General features: G+C 42.2%; 1 protein-coding gene across 2 annotated transcripts in view; it reads left to right on the top strand.

Moving 5' to 3' along the window:
- Positions 1-17,225, top strand: part of Pde6c (phosphodiesterase 6C) — a 52,265-nt gene extending 35,040 nt beyond the window's left edge. The window contains exons 15-22 of one of the 2 annotated variants that reach the window (XM_021151904.2): positions 2,444-2,531; positions 8,946-9,046; positions 11,384-11,491; positions 11,593-11,656; positions 13,271-13,345; positions 13,436-13,519; positions 14,044-14,200; positions 17,020-17,225. In XM_021151904.2, coding sequence (XP_021007563.1) covers positions 2,444-2,531; positions 8,946-9,046; positions 11,384-11,491; positions 11,593-11,656; positions 13,271-13,345; positions 13,436-13,519; positions 14,044-14,200; positions 17,020-17,081 — 739 coding nt within the window. In that variant the 3' untranslated portion in view covers positions 17,082-17,225. The remainder of the gene's footprint in view (positions 1-2,443; positions 2,532-8,945; positions 9,047-11,383; positions 11,492-11,592; positions 11,657-13,270; positions 13,346-13,435; positions 13,520-14,043; positions 14,201-17,019) is intronic. The other variant, XM_021151905.2, reaches the window with a different exon arrangement.
- Positions 17,226-18,037: the final 812 nt, after the last annotated feature.

The following is an 18,037-nucleotide window of genomic DNA, read 5'->3' as shown; positions in this document are numbered from 1 at the left end:
TTCAAAATCTCCAGGAACTTCTCCAAAAATTCCCATTCTAGAAAGTTACCATGTCAAATTAGTTTTCTTCCATGAATACACATGTGTGAATATGTAAACTTATATATTGATTCTTTTTCTGTTACTCAAGTCTTTGTGAGTCATCTGTAGATACCCAAGCATTCTGTTCCTAGTTACTTCAGCATGGGCTTCCCAAGATTAGAAGGGTATACATAGAGAGACACAGTGACCCTACCTTGATCCCAAGAAAATTTTCCAGTTGTGCTACTTGATAAAAGGTGATACAAACTAATTGTTTGGACTTTTTGCAGTTATCTTAATACAGCCCTTCACAGTACACACCCCATCAATTGATTTGAGATATAATCAAGAGTCCTTTGTTACATATCATTGCTGAACAGCTTTAATCTTCTTTAACCTAGGGTAGCTTCTTTGCCTTTTTCTGCCTCTCCGGATGGTTGGTTTTAAAGAGTCTAAGCTAGTTATTCTCAGTGATGAACTCAACTGCTTCCTGATCACTAAATATGTTATAAGTATTGATGAAGCAGTTCTCAGTTTGTGCTGTGTATCCTGGGTGCATTGGTCTAAGGGCCCAGGCATCAATGTGTCCCATTTTCTGAGCTTTTAAGCTGCTTGTAGAACTTTCGATGGACATGCTGCTGTCTGTTGCTTGGCAATTTCTCTGTGTAGTGGAACATTCCCCAAAGTAGCAGTAATATGTCAAGAGTTATTTCAAGAATGGGTTAATACTTAGCTTCCCAATAACAAATTTAAGCAATTAAAAATTGTATGATCTGTTATTAGTTCTTTGAGAATTTGATAAACATTTTAATCATATTTGCCTCTCTTCTTCCAACTCTTCCCAGACCTACCCCTCTCCCTATCTTTATGTCTTTTTTTCCTCAACAAAACCATTTTGTGCTACCCAAATATTTTTCAGTGTGGTCTTCCACTAGAGCCTGATCAAGTTATCAGGGTTTGCACACTTAGAGAAAAGTGGCCATTTTTTCCCCAGCAGTTAACAGTTGCCAACAGTTCTACACCTAGGAGTAGGATTTTTGTGCTCAACTCTCACTCCGTGCTGGGAGTTGGTCTGGCTTCGGCTTGTACAGTTCAAATGTGCAGTCACCCTGCTGTGTCTAGAAGTCAGTATTTCCTTGTAGGCATCTACTGTCTCTGGTTCTTAGACTCATCCTGACCTCTGCTTTTAGATAACTGTTCCCTTTTGCATAGTGATCCCTGAGCAGTGGGGAGGAGAGGGTACAGAATATATATCCTAGCTAGAGGTGAGCAATCTGCAATCTCTTAAAAGATTTAAACATTTCATTCTTGTTTAATTGAAACTAAACTTAAAAAGAAGTTTCTGGTGCAGGCACGGTGTAGATACTGACATGTTTGTTTTAAATGATCGATTATAATATTGGTTTACCACACCTGTTGGTGATATGTGTCCTCCCCCACAAAGTTCTGTTCTTTGTGAAGCAAGATGAAAGTTCTCTAAGGCAGCCACCTGTGTTTCTGACATCTTCCTTAAAAAAACACTTATTTGTATTTCCATAGAGAATCTTCCCAGGACTTGCAGGATTTTGGTCTCAGCCTCTTGTCAATCTTTCTTCCCTTTACCTTTTTATATTCACTGTGTTTTCCCCTCTCCTAGCACATGAGACACTGAAGACAAATGGTACCAGGAGTGGGGTTCTCCAGCCCAAGGAGGTATCCTTAGTTCTTAACAAATGGAGATTGTTAAACATACACTACTGCCTTTGAGGGGAAAGAAAAGACACTTTATACTGATTTGCATTTATTTCCTGGATCTCCTATATTTATTTGTTTATTTTTAATTAATTTGTTGTTTTTTGAGACAGGGCCCAAGCTGGCCTCAATCCTTTTGTCTCATCCTCTTGGTTACAGATTTGTAACCCCAAGGCCCTGCTTGGAAACTCTTAATGAAAACTTTTTATGCAGATAGCTGAGGAACTTCCTCAGTTGCTAGATGTTATATAAGTCACAAAACAGCACCATAAGCCCAGAGAACCTAAAGATTTTATTTCCATGAGATAGACCATACTTAACATTTTAAATCATTCAATAACTTATACATTGGAGTCCCTCCACCTTTTTACTATTATTATGGTTTTGTTTTGTTTTGTTTGAGATGGTTTTACTACATAGGTCTGGTTATCTTGAAACTCATTATGTAGACCAGGCTGGCCTTGAACTCACTGAGGTCAATCTGCCTACTCCCCAAGTGCTAGGATTAAAGGCATGTACATCATGTAACACATTCTTACTTTCTAAGCTAAACATGTTTTTCCCAATATTTGGCCATTTCATAGACACTGAGTAGGGAAGGAAAATTCTAGAAGAGTAAAGACACTGTATTGTATGGATTTCTGTGTAATCTCTGAGCCAATGAAACTCTGCTGTATCCTCTTCTTCCTAGGTCCACATCTCCACTTGCAAGGCTTCATGGGACTTCCATTTTAGAGCGACATCACCTGGAATATAGCAAGACTCTCTTGCAGGATGAGGTACCAGAGTTTTTCCTCTAAGGAAACTTTCAGGTTCTGGATCTAACACTACCCCAAGTTCTTGGAAAGAGAGTGGCCTTCAGTTATGACACTGGCAATGTGTATCCTTTTACAAGGACAGTTCGAATACCCCTGTCTCAGCCCATTGACAGAAGTTGCTGTACTGTGTTTGGGTTTTGGAATGCCAAGGTGTAAGTAAGAAAAGAAGGAAAGAGGCACTGAAAGTCACAGGACCTCTGGGCCCATGGGTAAAGAATGTAGCAGGGCTATGTGCTCCTTGAAGCATCTATTTATAAATGTAAAGGGGCCGTGGGGGGAGGGGATAACAGCTATGCAGTCACTGTTTTTCTCACTCCTGGGGCACATCTTGAAGAGTGGGGTATGGACCTTGGAGAAAAGTCAAATTTTGGTAATAGATGTAGGCTCGGATCAAGATAAACTGCTTCTGCAAGAGAGTCCCTGTATCAAGTTTCATTGGTAGGAGGAAAGGGGAGGGACCATGGATGGATTAGGCAGGAAGTGACTTCCAACCCCTTGAACCCATTAGGACAGACGCTCTCTGCATATCATTGCTAACTTTCCACAGGGAGAGGGCCTGGTGTTTCCCTTCATTAACTCTGCTTCAAGGGTTTATGGGCATATGGAAAAGTTACAGATATGATCAAAATACACTTTATTAAGACAGTTCTAAACCAAGAACAACTCAAAGGACTTGTTTTTAGAAGGAAGAAAATAGTGTTTTTCGCAGACAGAGAACTTGCTTAGAATTACATGTTCATTAGGAAGAATGCACTCTCTGGAAAGTGGCATTTTTTTTCCTAAGCTTCTGTAATAAAATTTTATTAAAGGCTGAGGAACCAAATAGACAGACCCATTCCAGTCTAAAGATAGATCACAATTCTTTTAAGTGATGAAAGGCCATGAAAGCCAAGTGGGGACATTTTGTAAGAAAAAAATGATTGGATATAAATGTTGGAAAAAGAAAAAGACATGATTGGTTCTAATAGACAAGGGACAGTGCAGCACCAAACCCCTTGTCTCCCCTTTACCTGCTATAATAGCTCTTTTGCTACAATGCTGGTGTGATGTACTGACCTTATAGCTTGTCTATTTTCTTTTTCAATAACCAAATATCGGAGTCTGGGTCATTTATGTGTAACAGAAGTTTACTTTGGCTTGGGACCCTGAAGTCTGGAAACTTCCAGATCAGACAGCCACAGCTCCTTGACCTCTGTTAAGGACCTTGTGAGGGAAGGTCACGTGGACACACACAGGGCAGACAAGACATAAGGATCCATCCCTTCCTAGTGGCCTCATGCTCTTGTGACAACAAACCCAGGCCCACAAAAAATGTCAGCAATTCTTCCTAATAATACAATCACCTCTTAAAGGCCCCACGTCTTCCCCTAACACTGTTACACCAAGAATCAAATGTCAATATAAGCTTGGGAAGGGGCATACTGTATTCCAGTTGTTGATCCTTTGTGGGTCTAGATGGTGGGTCTCAGATAAGGCCCTGCTGCTACAGAATCATCTGTTTAACAGGGTGAGTGTGTAAAGACACAGACCCATGCCTCTATCTCCCACTTACTGACCAGACTCTCCTGAGTCGGAACCCAGAGTCTACATTTCAAGTCAGACCATAGTGGTCGCTGGTGTGCAGAGAGACTTTCTCTCCACATAAAATTCAGGGCATAGGTGATGTCTGTTTTAGGACAATGTAAAGAAGGAGTAGATGAAAAGGATTCAGGAACCTGAGAATCTAGTGTCAATGTCTTCATGGGAGCTTGGGAGAAAGGATTTTTCTATGCATCCCTCTTGTACCACAGTAAGGCAGTGTCAATTATAATCTGTAAGCCCGATTGGGCTTCTCCTTTTTATTAAACTATTTTTAAATGATTTTATTTTCAATGTGCATTGGTATTTTTCCTGCATATATGTCTGTGTGAGGGTGTGGATGCCCTGGAACTAGACAGATAGTTATAAGCTGCCATGTGGGTGCTAGGAATTGAACCCAGGTCTTCCAGAAGAGCAGCTAGTGCTCTTAACCTCTGAGGCATCTCTCCAGCCCCTAAAGAACTAGTGTGGCTTGTTGTTGTTTTGTTTGGATTGGTTTGGTTTTGGAGATAGGGTTTCTCTGTGTAACATGGCTGTCCTGGAACTCACTCTGTAGACCTGATTGGCCTCAAACACAGAGATCTGCCTGCCTTTGCCTCTGCTTTCTGAATACTGGGCCTAAAGGCATGTGTGCCACCACTGCCCAGCTCACACTGTGTTTCTTAAGGCAAATACTATTTAAAGGCCTTCAGCCAAGTAACCCACCACATAACAGAAGGCGCCTAGTAACTTACATGTTTTTCCTTCTGGGGTTTGACAGTTTATAATAGAGGCACACTTTTCTATCTCTGTCTGTTTATGTTGTTTATTTTGCAGTCGAACCTGGCGTGATGGCTACTCTTGGCAAACCTCAGGAGAGAGATCCTTAGTTGAGGAAAGCCTCCATCAGTTTCACCTGTGGGCCTGTTGATGAGGCATTTTCTTGATTGAGACTTGTTGTCAGAAAGTCCAAGTCACTTTGGGTTGTGCCACCCCCGGGCAGGTGGTCCTGGGTTTGCTGAGAGTGAATCTGTAGAACAAGCCAGGAAGAAGTGTTCCTCTGCCAGTGCCCACCTCAAGTTCTTGTCCTGGGTTCCCCCAGTGATGAACTGTGATCTGCAAGCCCCTTCCTCTTCATTATTGCTTTTGGCTGAGGTGTTGATCAGCATTGGAGACGCAAATTGGAACACCTGGCTTTGATGGCTACGTGAATGATTGCTATTCTTTGTAAAAAGGAACATTGCCTCTCAGTAATGTACACTGTCTTTTCAAGGACCTGTCGGCAATGCTATTCAGCCTCTAATTGCAAACGCTTAACGCTTTGTCAATATGCTTGCTAGACAACACAATCACACAGCCCATTTATGAGCAGTCAAATTGACCACCAAAAATTGACACTTTAGTTAATAATATATGCCTCTTTTTATTATTCTGTAAAGAAATAAGCCCACTAAAAGTTTTCCTATTTTTAACATAAGAAGTCCTTGGAATTTGTTCGGCAATCTTGGCTCTTGTGGGCATCACTCAGATATTTTGTTTCTCATAGTATAGTACACTGAACTGAAGTGTCCTTATCTTTCATAAAGTTTGATGAACAGGACTGCCTGTATTCCAAACCAGACCAGAATCAGCTTGTGATCTGAGTGAATAGGTGGAAACATTAGTCAAATTTGTAGGAACACACACACACACACACACACACAGGAGCACGCACGCTCTTGAGTGCACTCTCTCACATACACACAAACACAGACACTCACACATGCACATACTTAAACACACACATACATACAAACATACACATGCACATACATACACACACTCACACTCAAGCACACACAAGCACCCGCACTCATACATACATGCACATAGCAGCTAAACCATTTGGGGCTGGTCTGGCTAGACCTGGGCTAGAGACCAGGCCTCCTGGGTTGTTTTGGCACACCTGCCTCTCTCTACCTAATGCTTTCAGAACAATGTGTGAGGATATGGAGGAGAAATATTCTGTGCTCATATATTTTAAGAATTAATAGCCTAGGATTAAAAAAAAACATGTTCACTATAAAAATTCAAGTAATAGGCAAAATATGGAAGAAAAATATGAATGGAAATGGTAGCCTTCAAATTCTACCACCCAGAAACGGCCATTCCATTAACACGGGTTGAACTTCACGGATGTAGTCTGGTGGCATAGTGTTGTGGTAGCATGCCTCTAATCCCAACATTTGGTAGGTAGAGTCAAGAGCATCAGAGATACAAGGTTATTCTTGGCTACATAGCCTGGGCTACATGAGGCCATGGCTCAAAAGAAAACAAGCAAACAAAAACTTGGAAGAGATGGCTCAGTGGTTAGGATCATTGGTTGCTCTTTCAGAGGTGCTGGGTTCAATTCCAGCAACCACAAGGTGGCTCACAGCCATCTGTAATGGGATCTGATGCCCTCTTCTGTCATGCAGGCATATGTGTAGAGCACTCATACACATAAATAAATAAATCCTTAAAAAATAATAAGATCTTAAGAAAAAGACACAAAACAAAACATACAGACAAAAGCCACATTAGACTGGACTGAGCTGTCTTGTGGTGTCATTGTGAACAGTTCCAAGTAAGAACAGTTTTCTCCCCTGTAATCTGGGAGTTTTCTGGCCTTTGCTTGATTCTACCCATCTAAAACCACTGACTATTGTTGCAACAGTGAACACAATGAGTATTTGTTGGTTTGTGGTTGGTTGGTTGGTTGATTTTTCAAGATGTGTTTCTCTGTGTAACCCTACCTGTCCTAGAACTCTCTCAGTAGGCCAGGCTGACCTTGAACTCAGAGATTTGCTTGCTTGAGTGCTGAGATTAAGTGTGTGCCACCACCACCCAACTTGAACTCAACATTTTAACAAAACAAATGGTAGATTCCTGTCTACCAGTTACATACGCTTTGCAAAATGACAGTTCTTATTCCCGATGATATAAAAAGATGTCCTTCATGAATACTTGTTATGTCTAGAACTTAGGTTTGTGGGCAAAACCCCAAGTCTTCTGGAATGACTGACAGTCAGATTTGGATTTTGGTTTAAAGACTTAATTTTATTTGAACCTGGAGTTGGTCTCAAAACTCTGTAAAGTACTATTATCATAACAAAGATCCAACAGTGAGTTAGTTTGTAGAAATTTTAATTTCTGAGGGATTCCTCAGGTTTGCTTCACTGGAAGTGACCTTGCATGGGTCTTTATTGAGCACAGACTAAGTGGTAGACAGTTGGAAGGACAAGTTTACCCAACTGAGAAAACAAAGGCAGATGGTAGGGCTGTGTCCAGGATACACAGCTATCAATACTCAGGCTGGGACCTGGCCCTGGGCTTATTGCTGAAAGGCAGTGTGGGATAAAAAGCTGAGACCACCCACTGTGTGGGCAGGTTTTATTGGTTCAGATACCAGGTTTGCCCTGTTCTGACTGTTTAACCTAAAGCAAGTTGCTTAACTTCTCTGTGCTACGGTTTTCTGAAGATTAACAAGAATATTCATGAAGCACTTAGAAGCTGGTAGGGGGTAAGAAATATTCATTTGGTCTGGAATACTCATTAGTATGGAATTCAGTTTGGTACTCCTTTCTGCAGCATATTCCCCCTGTCTCTCCATCCAGGCCTACAGACCGTTGCCTCTTTCCAATGGAATAGTCCTGTGCTTTATCACTATAGCCTTCACTTGGCCACACCATTGTACGTCTGGCCTCTGTCCTGCATAACTAAAATGGTCCACCCAGAATACCATGACTTTCAATAACCACTCTGAGTTTTATATATATATTCTAGTAATCTAGAAAGTGAAACTGATTCATATATGAAGAGATTATCAATGAGAAGCCCAGAAAAAAAAATCTACTAATCTTTGTAAAATATTGCAAGAAAACGGTATAAGGACCATGGGAGAGGCTCATTACTTTTTTCCTGGCATACATGAGTATGAGTGTAGGTGGCAGTTTCTGAGGAGTGAGTGGTTTCATGGTTTCTCTAGAATTAGTTGGTCAGCAGTGTCACATGCCTAACCATTGGACATCCCCAGAAATCCTTTACAACAGTGCCTCAACGAATAAAAGTACGTTTTTATTCTATTGTTTTATTTCCACGTGTGGTCCTGAAAGAGAACACATTATTTATCCTAAAGATGTATATATGGAGTTGCTGAGTCTAGTTTTAGATTTTTCAATGACCTTATTCAAAGAAGAATAGAATATGTATCGAAAGATGGCCTAGTCGGCCATCACTGGAAAGAGAGGCCCATTGGACTTGCAAACTTTATATGCCCCAATACAGGGGAATGCCAGGGCCAAAAGAATGGGAATGGGTGGGTAGGGAAGTGGGGGGGGGGGTATGGGGGACTTTTGGGATAGCATTGGAAATGTAATTGAGGAAAATACGTAATAAAAAAAATATTAAAAATTAAAAAAAAAGAATAGAGAAATTTACTTAAATCATGAGATTAAAAATAACAACAACAAAACAAAGAACCAGATGTCAGGATCTGGAGAGATGGCTCAGCGGTTAAAAGCACTGGCTGCTCTTTCAATTCCCAGCACCCACATGGTAGCTCACAGCTGTCTGTAACTCTAGATCCAGGGCATCCAACACCTTTACACATACATTCGTACACACAAAACACCAATGCGCATAAAAATAAAAATAAAGAAATTATTTTTAAAACAGACATCAAAAAAAGTAGAAAGGCAGGCTATTATCTCATTAAGTGTGTTTTGTTTGTTGTTTGTTTGTTTGTTGAACCAAAGGCCAATGGGTGGCTAACTTTATTGTGCATTGTTCATCTTACAGAGCTTAAACATCTTCCAGAGTCTAAGCAAGCGGCAGTTTGAAACGGTGATCCATCTGTTCGAGGTTGCAATAATAGCAACGGACCTGGCACTCTATTTCAAGTAAGTACAAGACAGGGTGTCAGGATGCCCTCGGGCCCTGTGGCCTGCCTTCCACGAACTGCACTGACGTCAAAAGACATGGAGAGATGGCTTGTTACTTAAGAGCATTTGATATTCTTGCAAAGGGCTAGGGTTGGACTACTAGGAACCACACTGGGTGGCTCACAGTGGCCTGTCCTGTAACTTCAGCTTGAGGGATATGATGTCCCATCTGGCCTCTGTAGTCATCCACACACATACATAAAATGTTTTAGAACAGGCTCACAAATCTGTTTTCTTTTTAGAATGCCAGTTTTTCTCAAGATAGTTGACTGACAGTGAACTTTATTTTGGAGACGTAGTTTTGAAAACACAAGCCTCTCCTGTGAAATAACCTATGACTTAAAGAAGCTCAAACAGAAGGAAACAGAGCGCACTGCTTAAAGAATAATGTCACAAAACTGCACACGTGGCTTTGCGTCCTGCTGACTCACAGTGGTTCAGAATCTAGTGTTTAATTGGATTTGTTCAGTGGTAGAATCCATGCCAGAATCTGGTATATGGTATTTCGGGCTCAGAAATTTGATCCTGTGAGAGTTTTGGGCTGAACAATCTTGATGATTCTAACACAAAAACTAAATTCACAAAACTTGAGTTTTACACAGCAGAGGGCCAAGGAGACCAGATGTGCCAAGTGTATGCACAGTTTCTTCTCAGTAAAATATAAGGTTTCATGGGGGAACATTGATTAGAAAGAGGTGGTATATTTATCGGATCCAGATAATAGGTGATGTTTTTGCACATTCAAAAATTACCTTGCGAATCCTCCTTTAAAAATCTAACTATTAAACAGTTCAGCTGTGACAAGTGCTTAGAATAACATGGTTTCCAGATACTCAGGGCTCACATCCCACCAGTGGTAACCCATCGTGTCTCATGTGCTTGGAAGTTTCATTTTTAAGGGTAGAAATGGAAGTCATGATGCAGTTGGGGTGCTCCATCCCCGTTTCATCATGAAAAGTTCTCTTACCTTCTAAAGAGAGACTCTGATATCAACATGTTCCATCCTTTCCGTTTCTGGTCCTCTGTGGTACTGTTGAGTGATATCAACATGTTCCATCCTTTCCGTTTCTGGTCCTCTGTGGTACTGTTGAGTGTGTTGCGATTTTTCCCCCCACATATGACACCAGAGTGTTTGCAAATATATTTCTGCAACTTGCTTTTCCCACATAGCATTGTGTAAGGATTTGCCTGTGTTGATGACTCTTCTAGGTGGTTTAAAATATTCCTGTTGAGGCACTACAACTGGATTGATTATAAGGCATTCACGAATGCATCGGATTCAAAATATAACCCTGATGCAGCCAAACAACAATGCAATTAAGAGCTAATAAAAGGGCTGGCCAGAGGCTCAGTAAATGCCATATAAGCATGAAGTTCTGAGTTTGGATTCCCTAGCATCCATACACAAAGCTGAGTGTGTCAGGAAGCTCTGGTAACTCTAGCATGCAGAGGGAATGGTAGAGAAGGTGGCTGGGTAGTGACCCATCAAGCAAAGACATCTGATGTCCAGCTTGGCTTTTACACACAGAAGTGCACTCACCTGGCTTCCATCCTTACACACACACACACACACACACACACGAACAGATGAATAAATAATAATAATAATAGAGTTTTAAGTCACCTGCTTCAGTTGTACAGTGCTCAACTGTTAGATAATTCCCTTACACTCCTCCACATATATAAATTCAGATTCTATCTTATTTCCATGATTGCCCATGATGCTACGTTGCAGATCCTTGTGCACTCGATATGTGAGTTCCTATACCTGGGAGTGGGCGTATGCGTGTGCGCATGTATGTGCTGCTTTGCAGCATCAGGCTCCACCACTGACACCCTACCAGCAGTATGCCAAGATTCTCCGAAGGGCACATTTGGATTTCCATTTGCTAACCTATTGAGCATGAGGTGATACCCTTTTGCTTAGATCTGTATTTTCCTAACTGCCAATGAGATCAGCCATCCGTGATTATCGGCTTCTGTGTTTCTGTTGGGTGTGTGTGCTACGCTGGTACAGCTCGCGGCCTCTGTGTCTCTTTTGCTTTTTTCTTGTTTGAACTTTTGGTTTTTACTGTACTCAAATGTTTGTGGGTTCTCCCCCACTCTGTGGTTTGTGCTTTTTCTGCTTCCAGTCCTTTCTATGCCAGGGAGAGTCAGAATTGCCTGCTTTCTATCCTGGCTCTTGGCCCCTGCTCGGCAGACAGCCTGAGACAGAGTGGGAGCATAGAATATGAAAGGCAAGCATTTAAGATCATTCTCTGTGGAAAAATCGTTGCACAGCTCTGTCTTTTCCAGGAAGAGAACCATGTTTCAAAAGATCGTTGATACCTGCGAGCAGATGCAAAGTGAAGAAGAAACCATCAAATACGTAACCGCCGACCCGACCAAAAAGGAGGTCATCATGTGAGCAGCCAGAATGTTTCCTCCTTTTGGGTAAAACAGCATGTTTCGTTTTTTTAGTATTTTGTATTTATTAGTTTAGTGATTCTTCTTTTCTTCCTAAGGGCCATGATGATGACTGCCTGTGACCTGTCTGCCATCACCAAGCCCTGGGAGGTGCAGAGTCAGGCAAGTCCCACAGCATTTCCTTCCCTGCCACACACCTGTGACCTGTCAGTCACACACCTATATAACCTGTGACCTGTTACCTGTCACACACCTGTGACCTGTCAGTTACACCCCCTGTGACCTGCCACACACCTGTGACCTGTCATTCACACACCTGTGACCTATCTGCCATCACTAAGCCCTGGAAGTACAGAGTCAGGTTAAGTCTTGGGACATTTCTCTTCCTGTCACATATCAGGAGCTGCCTAAGTCCTATGAAAGGGCACATAGTGATCTCTGACAACTACAGAGTCCTCTTTTATGTTTACACACAGCAGCAGGCCAGTGGGTCACTGGATAATGTCCCAGAAAAAGGAAAAACATAGAAGACTTTGGGAATAAAATGTGAGGTTGAAAGTGTGGCCAGAATTCCTTATTATTAGACAAGTTATTTTTATGTAGAATTCTCCAGGCATGATGGCTCAGTCCTATAATCTCATGAGGAGTCCAAGGCAGGATACAGGATTCAGTGATAACCTGGGCTACATAATAAGACCTATTAAATGAATTCAACATGTGATCTTCTCAGTATGGGAGGTGAGTCAGAACAGGCCTCAGTGGAACGGATGGTTCATTCTATTTAGCTGGCCTGGCTCCCGAGGTCTCTTCTACAATGCACTCTCACTTCCTGGAAGGTACTGACTGGAGGTCCACAGTCAGGGCTGTTCTTCATCTGTTTTGGGGTGAAGGTGATGAAGGAGTGCTTAGCTACCTGTCCTCTCATTAACTAGATGGAAGAGGCTGCCCTTTTTCAGTGACATCTGGTGAAACCTTCTGCAGTAGAGCCAGAATTACTTCGGTTTAACTGACCATCCTGATTACATTTAGAAAGAAAAAGTCATTAGACTGCCCTGTGGGAGAGGGCAGACACCTTGTTTTCAGCCATCTCTGGTTTGTGGCTGTGGATCCTGAGGAAAAGATAGTTTGCAAAGAGAAAAGTGTATACGCTTATGTAAGTTTTACATGGCCCAGGGCCTTCATAAGTAAACTCAAGCAAGTTACCATTGTGTACTTAAAAAACATATAAATTGTATATGTATATATGTGTGTGTATGCATATATATGTATGTATGTATACACCCACATATATGTATAATGTATGTATGTGTGTATACATATATATATATGTGTGTGTGTGTTTGTATACACACATACATACATGATGGAGCGATGGCTCAGTGGGTAAACACAACCCTGCAACACAATCCTGTGGTGTATTAGATGTATAGCCCCTCTTCTGTGTGTTGTGGTGTGTGTGTTCACCATATGCAGACCTATGCAAGATGATCACAGCAGATTAAAACAGGTTCAAAAACCATGAGGGCCTAAGGCAGTTTGGTTTGAGAAACTCAAACATCCTCCCATCCCCCTTTTCACTGAGAAATGATGGAAACAATTTCAAGACACTGTCCTCAGAGTTGGTCCAGAACCTTCTCTTTATAACTCCAGAGCAGATAACTTGGCAGCAGCTCAAGCTTTGGCTGGAAATCCTATGCTCAGACATCGCTCATGCTAACATGTCGAGAGTTCTCGGCTAGCAGAGGGTATCACAAACCATGCCTCTGTGTTTTGCAGGTAGCACTTCTGGTTGCAAATGAATTTTGGGAACAAGGAGATCTGGAAAGAACAGTGCTGCAGCAGCAACCAATTGTAAAGACCCCTTCATCACTGTGTTACCTATTAGAAACCACCCCCTAAACTCTTGGAAAGTACCTTAAAAGGATTCACTTCTCTTTCTAGCCTATGATGGACAGAAGCAAAAAGGACGAACTCCCAAAACTTCAAGTGGGATTTATTGATTTTGTTTGTACTTTCGTATATAAGGTATGTAAACAAACTATTTGAATGAACTGTAGAATCATTTCATTGAGAAGTTTCCTTTCAAACTAAAATTAGAGTGAGCTGGGTGTGGTGGTATATACCTGCAATCCCAGCACTCAGGGGGCAGGGGGTCAAGATTTCAAGGTCACCTTGGACTACATGCTAAGTTTCAGGCCAGCCTGGGATATATCACAAGACCTTATCTAATAAATAAATTAAAACTAACCAAAGTAAAAAAGTTACCAATGAAGAAAGCCATTAGGTCATCCCACTCCTTGAGTAGTCTGAGCACTCACGTTTATTTATTCAGAGTGGAATAAAATGTACAAGAACTCACATGTGAGCCATGCACAGACCTACTTGACAGACGGCAAAGAGCACCCATGTTTCCCAAGCTTCATAAGCAGACAGGCTCACCCCAGCAGCTCCCAACACTGCCCAGCTCACAGCTTCCCTTCTACACCAGACCACTACAGAAAGTCAACTACTGACTGATTAATCAGTGTCCCGCCTCAACTTCTCTGCAGGAGTTCTCTCGGTTTCATGGAGAGATCACACCCATGCTGAACGGCCTTCAGAATAACAGGGTGGAATGGAAATCCCTGGCGGAGGAGTACGAGGCGAAGGTGAAGGTGACTGAAGAGGAGGCGGGAAAGCAGGAAGAAGGAGCCTCAGATGGAAAAGGTTAGCAGGATTCAGAGTTTGCTATGTGTGTGTGGTGGGGGTGGGCAGGTGGGGGTCACTTGACAAAAACACAGACCTAATGTACTAATGGAGAGCTCCCTTGCTGGTGCAGGCAGGTAAGGTAAGAAGTTTGTAGTTTTCAGGGTTATTTTGCTGCCCAGACAAGATCTTACGCATAATTCTGGGTGGAGGTGACTGGTCCAGACTGGTCCACGTACAGCAGGGGCTACAACTGGGCACTAGCATCCCTCTCGAAGGTGGCCCAGAGTTTCTCAATAAAACATAGGGCCAGGAGTCAGGAACAGCCAAGAACACAGTGCTTGCTGTGAAATGCTGGACAGCTTGTCTGGAAGTCTGGAAAATCTCTCTAGGTTATACACGGGGTTTTACAGATTTACATTTTAAGGAAGTCCTACAGGTAAAGTTAAAGCTGGCCAACCACTTGGGGTGGCTTGAAGGAAACTCCAAGTCTTTGCTTGTCTCCCACATGGTGCTACTGACTCTGGCTTGAAATTGCAACTCCTGTAGTCACCTATCGGGTTTATCATTGTTTTTAGACAGCATGTTAGAATGCTTAGAATGAATGAATGATTAGTTGTTCAACTGAATATTCATAGTGGGATGCTGGGCTCAGTGGTAGAATCTATCCTAGCATGTTCAAAACCCCTCTTCTGGATTCCCAGCATTTCAGATAGCAGAATGCTAGTTTGATAATGGTGGTGGTGGATTGCTCGTGTGTGTGTGTGTGTGTGTGTGTGTGTGTGTGTGTTGAGGTTGGGGCCTGAGGAGCTGTGTACCTTGTCACTTGAGACAGGTTTTGTCACTGGTCTGGAGCTTACTCAGCAAAGCTGGCTGGCTAGTCTCATGTATCTACCTGTCTCTACCCCACAACCCCGCTACCTGAGTACTAGGGTTACAAGCATCTACCACCATACTCAGCCTTTTTACATGGATTCTGGGTCTCAAATTTAGGTCCTTGTGCCTGAGCAGCAAGCCCTTTTCCTACTGAGCCTGGGATGTTAATGTCTGTCTGCAAAGGTTAGCACCATAAGCTTTGTAAGCAATTCCTATTGGCAAAGAAACCATCTGCGTGTAGAAGGCCTTGAAAGAAGTTGCTTTTACATAAGTGTACTGCTTGGTCAGATTTTACTGATCATTGGGAGTGGAGAAATCAAGATACGGATGTCCCTCAACAGAATAAAGGCAGGGCTTTCTGATTCCTCTGGGCCCACTCATTAAAGCATTCATGGGTGTTCATGGGTGTGTGTTCTCACTGCTGTGTCAGACAAGCCTTGGGGAAAGACAGTGCCTTCTCTCCAAGCTCTTAACAACTGAAGGGAGAGCTGGGCATTAAGCAACCAATACAAAACCCAATGGTGAGTCTTAACATGTGCATGGGGTATGTACTAGGAAGGCTCCCCTGAAAAGGAAGGGTGTCTGTGCTAAGGTCCCAAGACACCAAGTCCCAACTCATGCAAAGGAGCAGAGGTGGGTGAAGGAAAAATAAAATATGTAAAATAGCTACTGACATGGGAATAAGCTTGGTGTAGCAGAATAATTGAAAAGTGTGTCCATGTGTAGTTAAGAGAGGACAGAAACCCAAGTACCAGATGAAGCTGGGAGTGTAGGTGGCTGGCCAACAGCACACAGGCTGCAGCCAGCTGCATTGCAGTCAATGAGGGATTAGCGCAGGGAGGTCTGACTTGCACCCCAGGAATACATGAGAAGTGATTTTGACTAATGTTATGTTGTCTTACACATGAGAATGTGAGTCTATAAGGAGAAAATTTTTTAGGAAAAGGAAATTTGATGATACTGACACCTCTTTGCAGTGACTCCTGACACTTACTTAGTAAGTTTATTAGAGGTAGGCCTTCATTCTTTAATATTTTTATCAGTTCTTTGAGAATTTCATGCATGGACACCATTCACATTGGCTATTTTGATTCCACCCTCTCCCCCAATCTCCCCCCCCCAGACTGTGCACACTTGAATACATTTATTTCTACCTTTTGTCTATTACTTGGAGAATTCACTGGGAATTAAGACCACTGTGCTCTCTGCAGGCTTCAGGTTCTGTGCCTGTGGCTCAGATTCCAGCTTTGTTTAATCTCAAGGAGACAGACACTGAGATTGTGACTGGGTAACTGCTAATCAAATTTACCTTTATTTTGTTTTTGAGACAGAGTCTCACTATGAATCCTTGGCTAGCCAGATAGAACTCACAGAGCTCTGCCTGGCTCTGCCTTCTGAGTGCTGGGATTACAGGTGTATCCACACCTGTTGGTTTTTGTTGCTGTTGTTGTTTGAGACAAGATCTCATGTAGCTTTGACTGTCCTGGAATCCACTATTGCCTCGAACTCACCAAGATCCACCAGCCTCTGCCTCCCAAGGGCTGGGATTAAAGACATGTGTCACTACACCTGGGTCTTGAATTTTATTTTTCAAAATTTCCCCAATTTAAGTATATGAGGAGTACCTTGCCTGCATGTATATGTGCACCATGTGTGTGCCTGTTGCCGGTAGAGGTCAGAAGTGGGTATGAGATCCCTTGGAACTGGAGTTACACAGATGGTTGTGAGCCATCATGTTGGTGCCGAGAATGAAGCCTTAGTCCTCTGCAAGAGCGAGTGCTCTAAACTGCAGGGCCATCTTTCCAGCCCCATGAGTTTGATGTTTAAGTGAGCCAAGTGTGAATAAACAATTGGTTTTAAACAGTCAAACCTTATTATAGATCTGATACAAATACCATGGGGATGTAAGAAGACAAGCACTGTATCACACTGACTCCTGATGCTTTTCTCTGGTCTTTCACTAGCTGCCACAGATTTAGGAGGCAGTGCTGAAGACAAAAAGTCCAAAACATGCTTAATGTTATAATCTAACTGGTCTGTATTTCAAGTATCATCTTAGTTTCCACGAAAAAAACATCCAAAAGAACCTCCTTGATTGAGTTCTGTCCAGTGACCAAGAAGTGACAGAAGAGAAAGAGCCCCAGAGACTCTGCCATGTGACCACCCACAGATTATCCACTGCTGACTGACCTGGAAACCCTGTGAGCTAAATAAAGTTTAGTAAAAACAAAACATGACAAAAACAATGGATTTTCTGAGTTTGTTTTAAATTTAAAAAAGAAATGCTATCTTGAAACGAGTCACAAGTTTTATATATTGTGTGTATTTATTAAGAGTGTGTCTTAGTCAGGGTTTCTATTCCTGCACAAACATCATGACCAAGAAGCAAGTTGGGGAGGAAAGGGTTTATTCAGCTTACACTTCCATACTGCTGTTCATCACCAAAGGAAGTCAGGACTGGAACTCAAGCAGATCAGAAAGCAGGAGCTGGTGCAGAGGCCATGGAGGGATGTTCTTTACTGGCTTGCCTAGCCTACTCTCTTATAGAACCCAAGACTACCAGCCCAGGGATGGTCCCACCCACAAGGGGCCTTTCCCCCTTGATCACTAATTGAGAAAATGCCTTACAGTTGGATCTCATGGAGGCATTTCCTCAACTGAAGCTCCTTTCTCTGTGATAACTCCAGCTGTGTCAAGTACAATTGACCCCTTGTCAACTTGACACACAAACACATCACTAGTAAGCCTCAACCCTTACATTTTTATTCATCCCCAAGATCTAAATAACTTTAAAAGTCCCACAGTCTTTACATATTCTTAAAATTTCAATCTCTTTAAAATATCCATCTCTTTTAAAATCCAAAGTCTTTTTACAATTAAAAGTCTCTTAACTGTGGGCTCCACTAAAAGAGTTTCTTCCTTCAAGAGGGAAAATATCAGGGCACAGTCACAATCAAAGCAAAAATCAATCTCCAACCGTCC

The sequence above is a fragment of the Mus caroli genome, unplaced genomic scaffold (genome assembly GCF_978045245.1).
Source record: "Mus caroli unplaced genomic scaffold, Mus_caroli_1 scaffold_20, whole genome shotgun sequence".
NCBI classification, from domain to species: domain Eukaryota; kingdom Metazoa; phylum Chordata; class Mammalia; order Rodentia; family Muridae; genus Mus; species Mus caroli.
The sequence above is the reverse complement of the archived record's forward strand: the minus strand, read 5'-3'. Positions and strand labels throughout refer to the sequence as shown.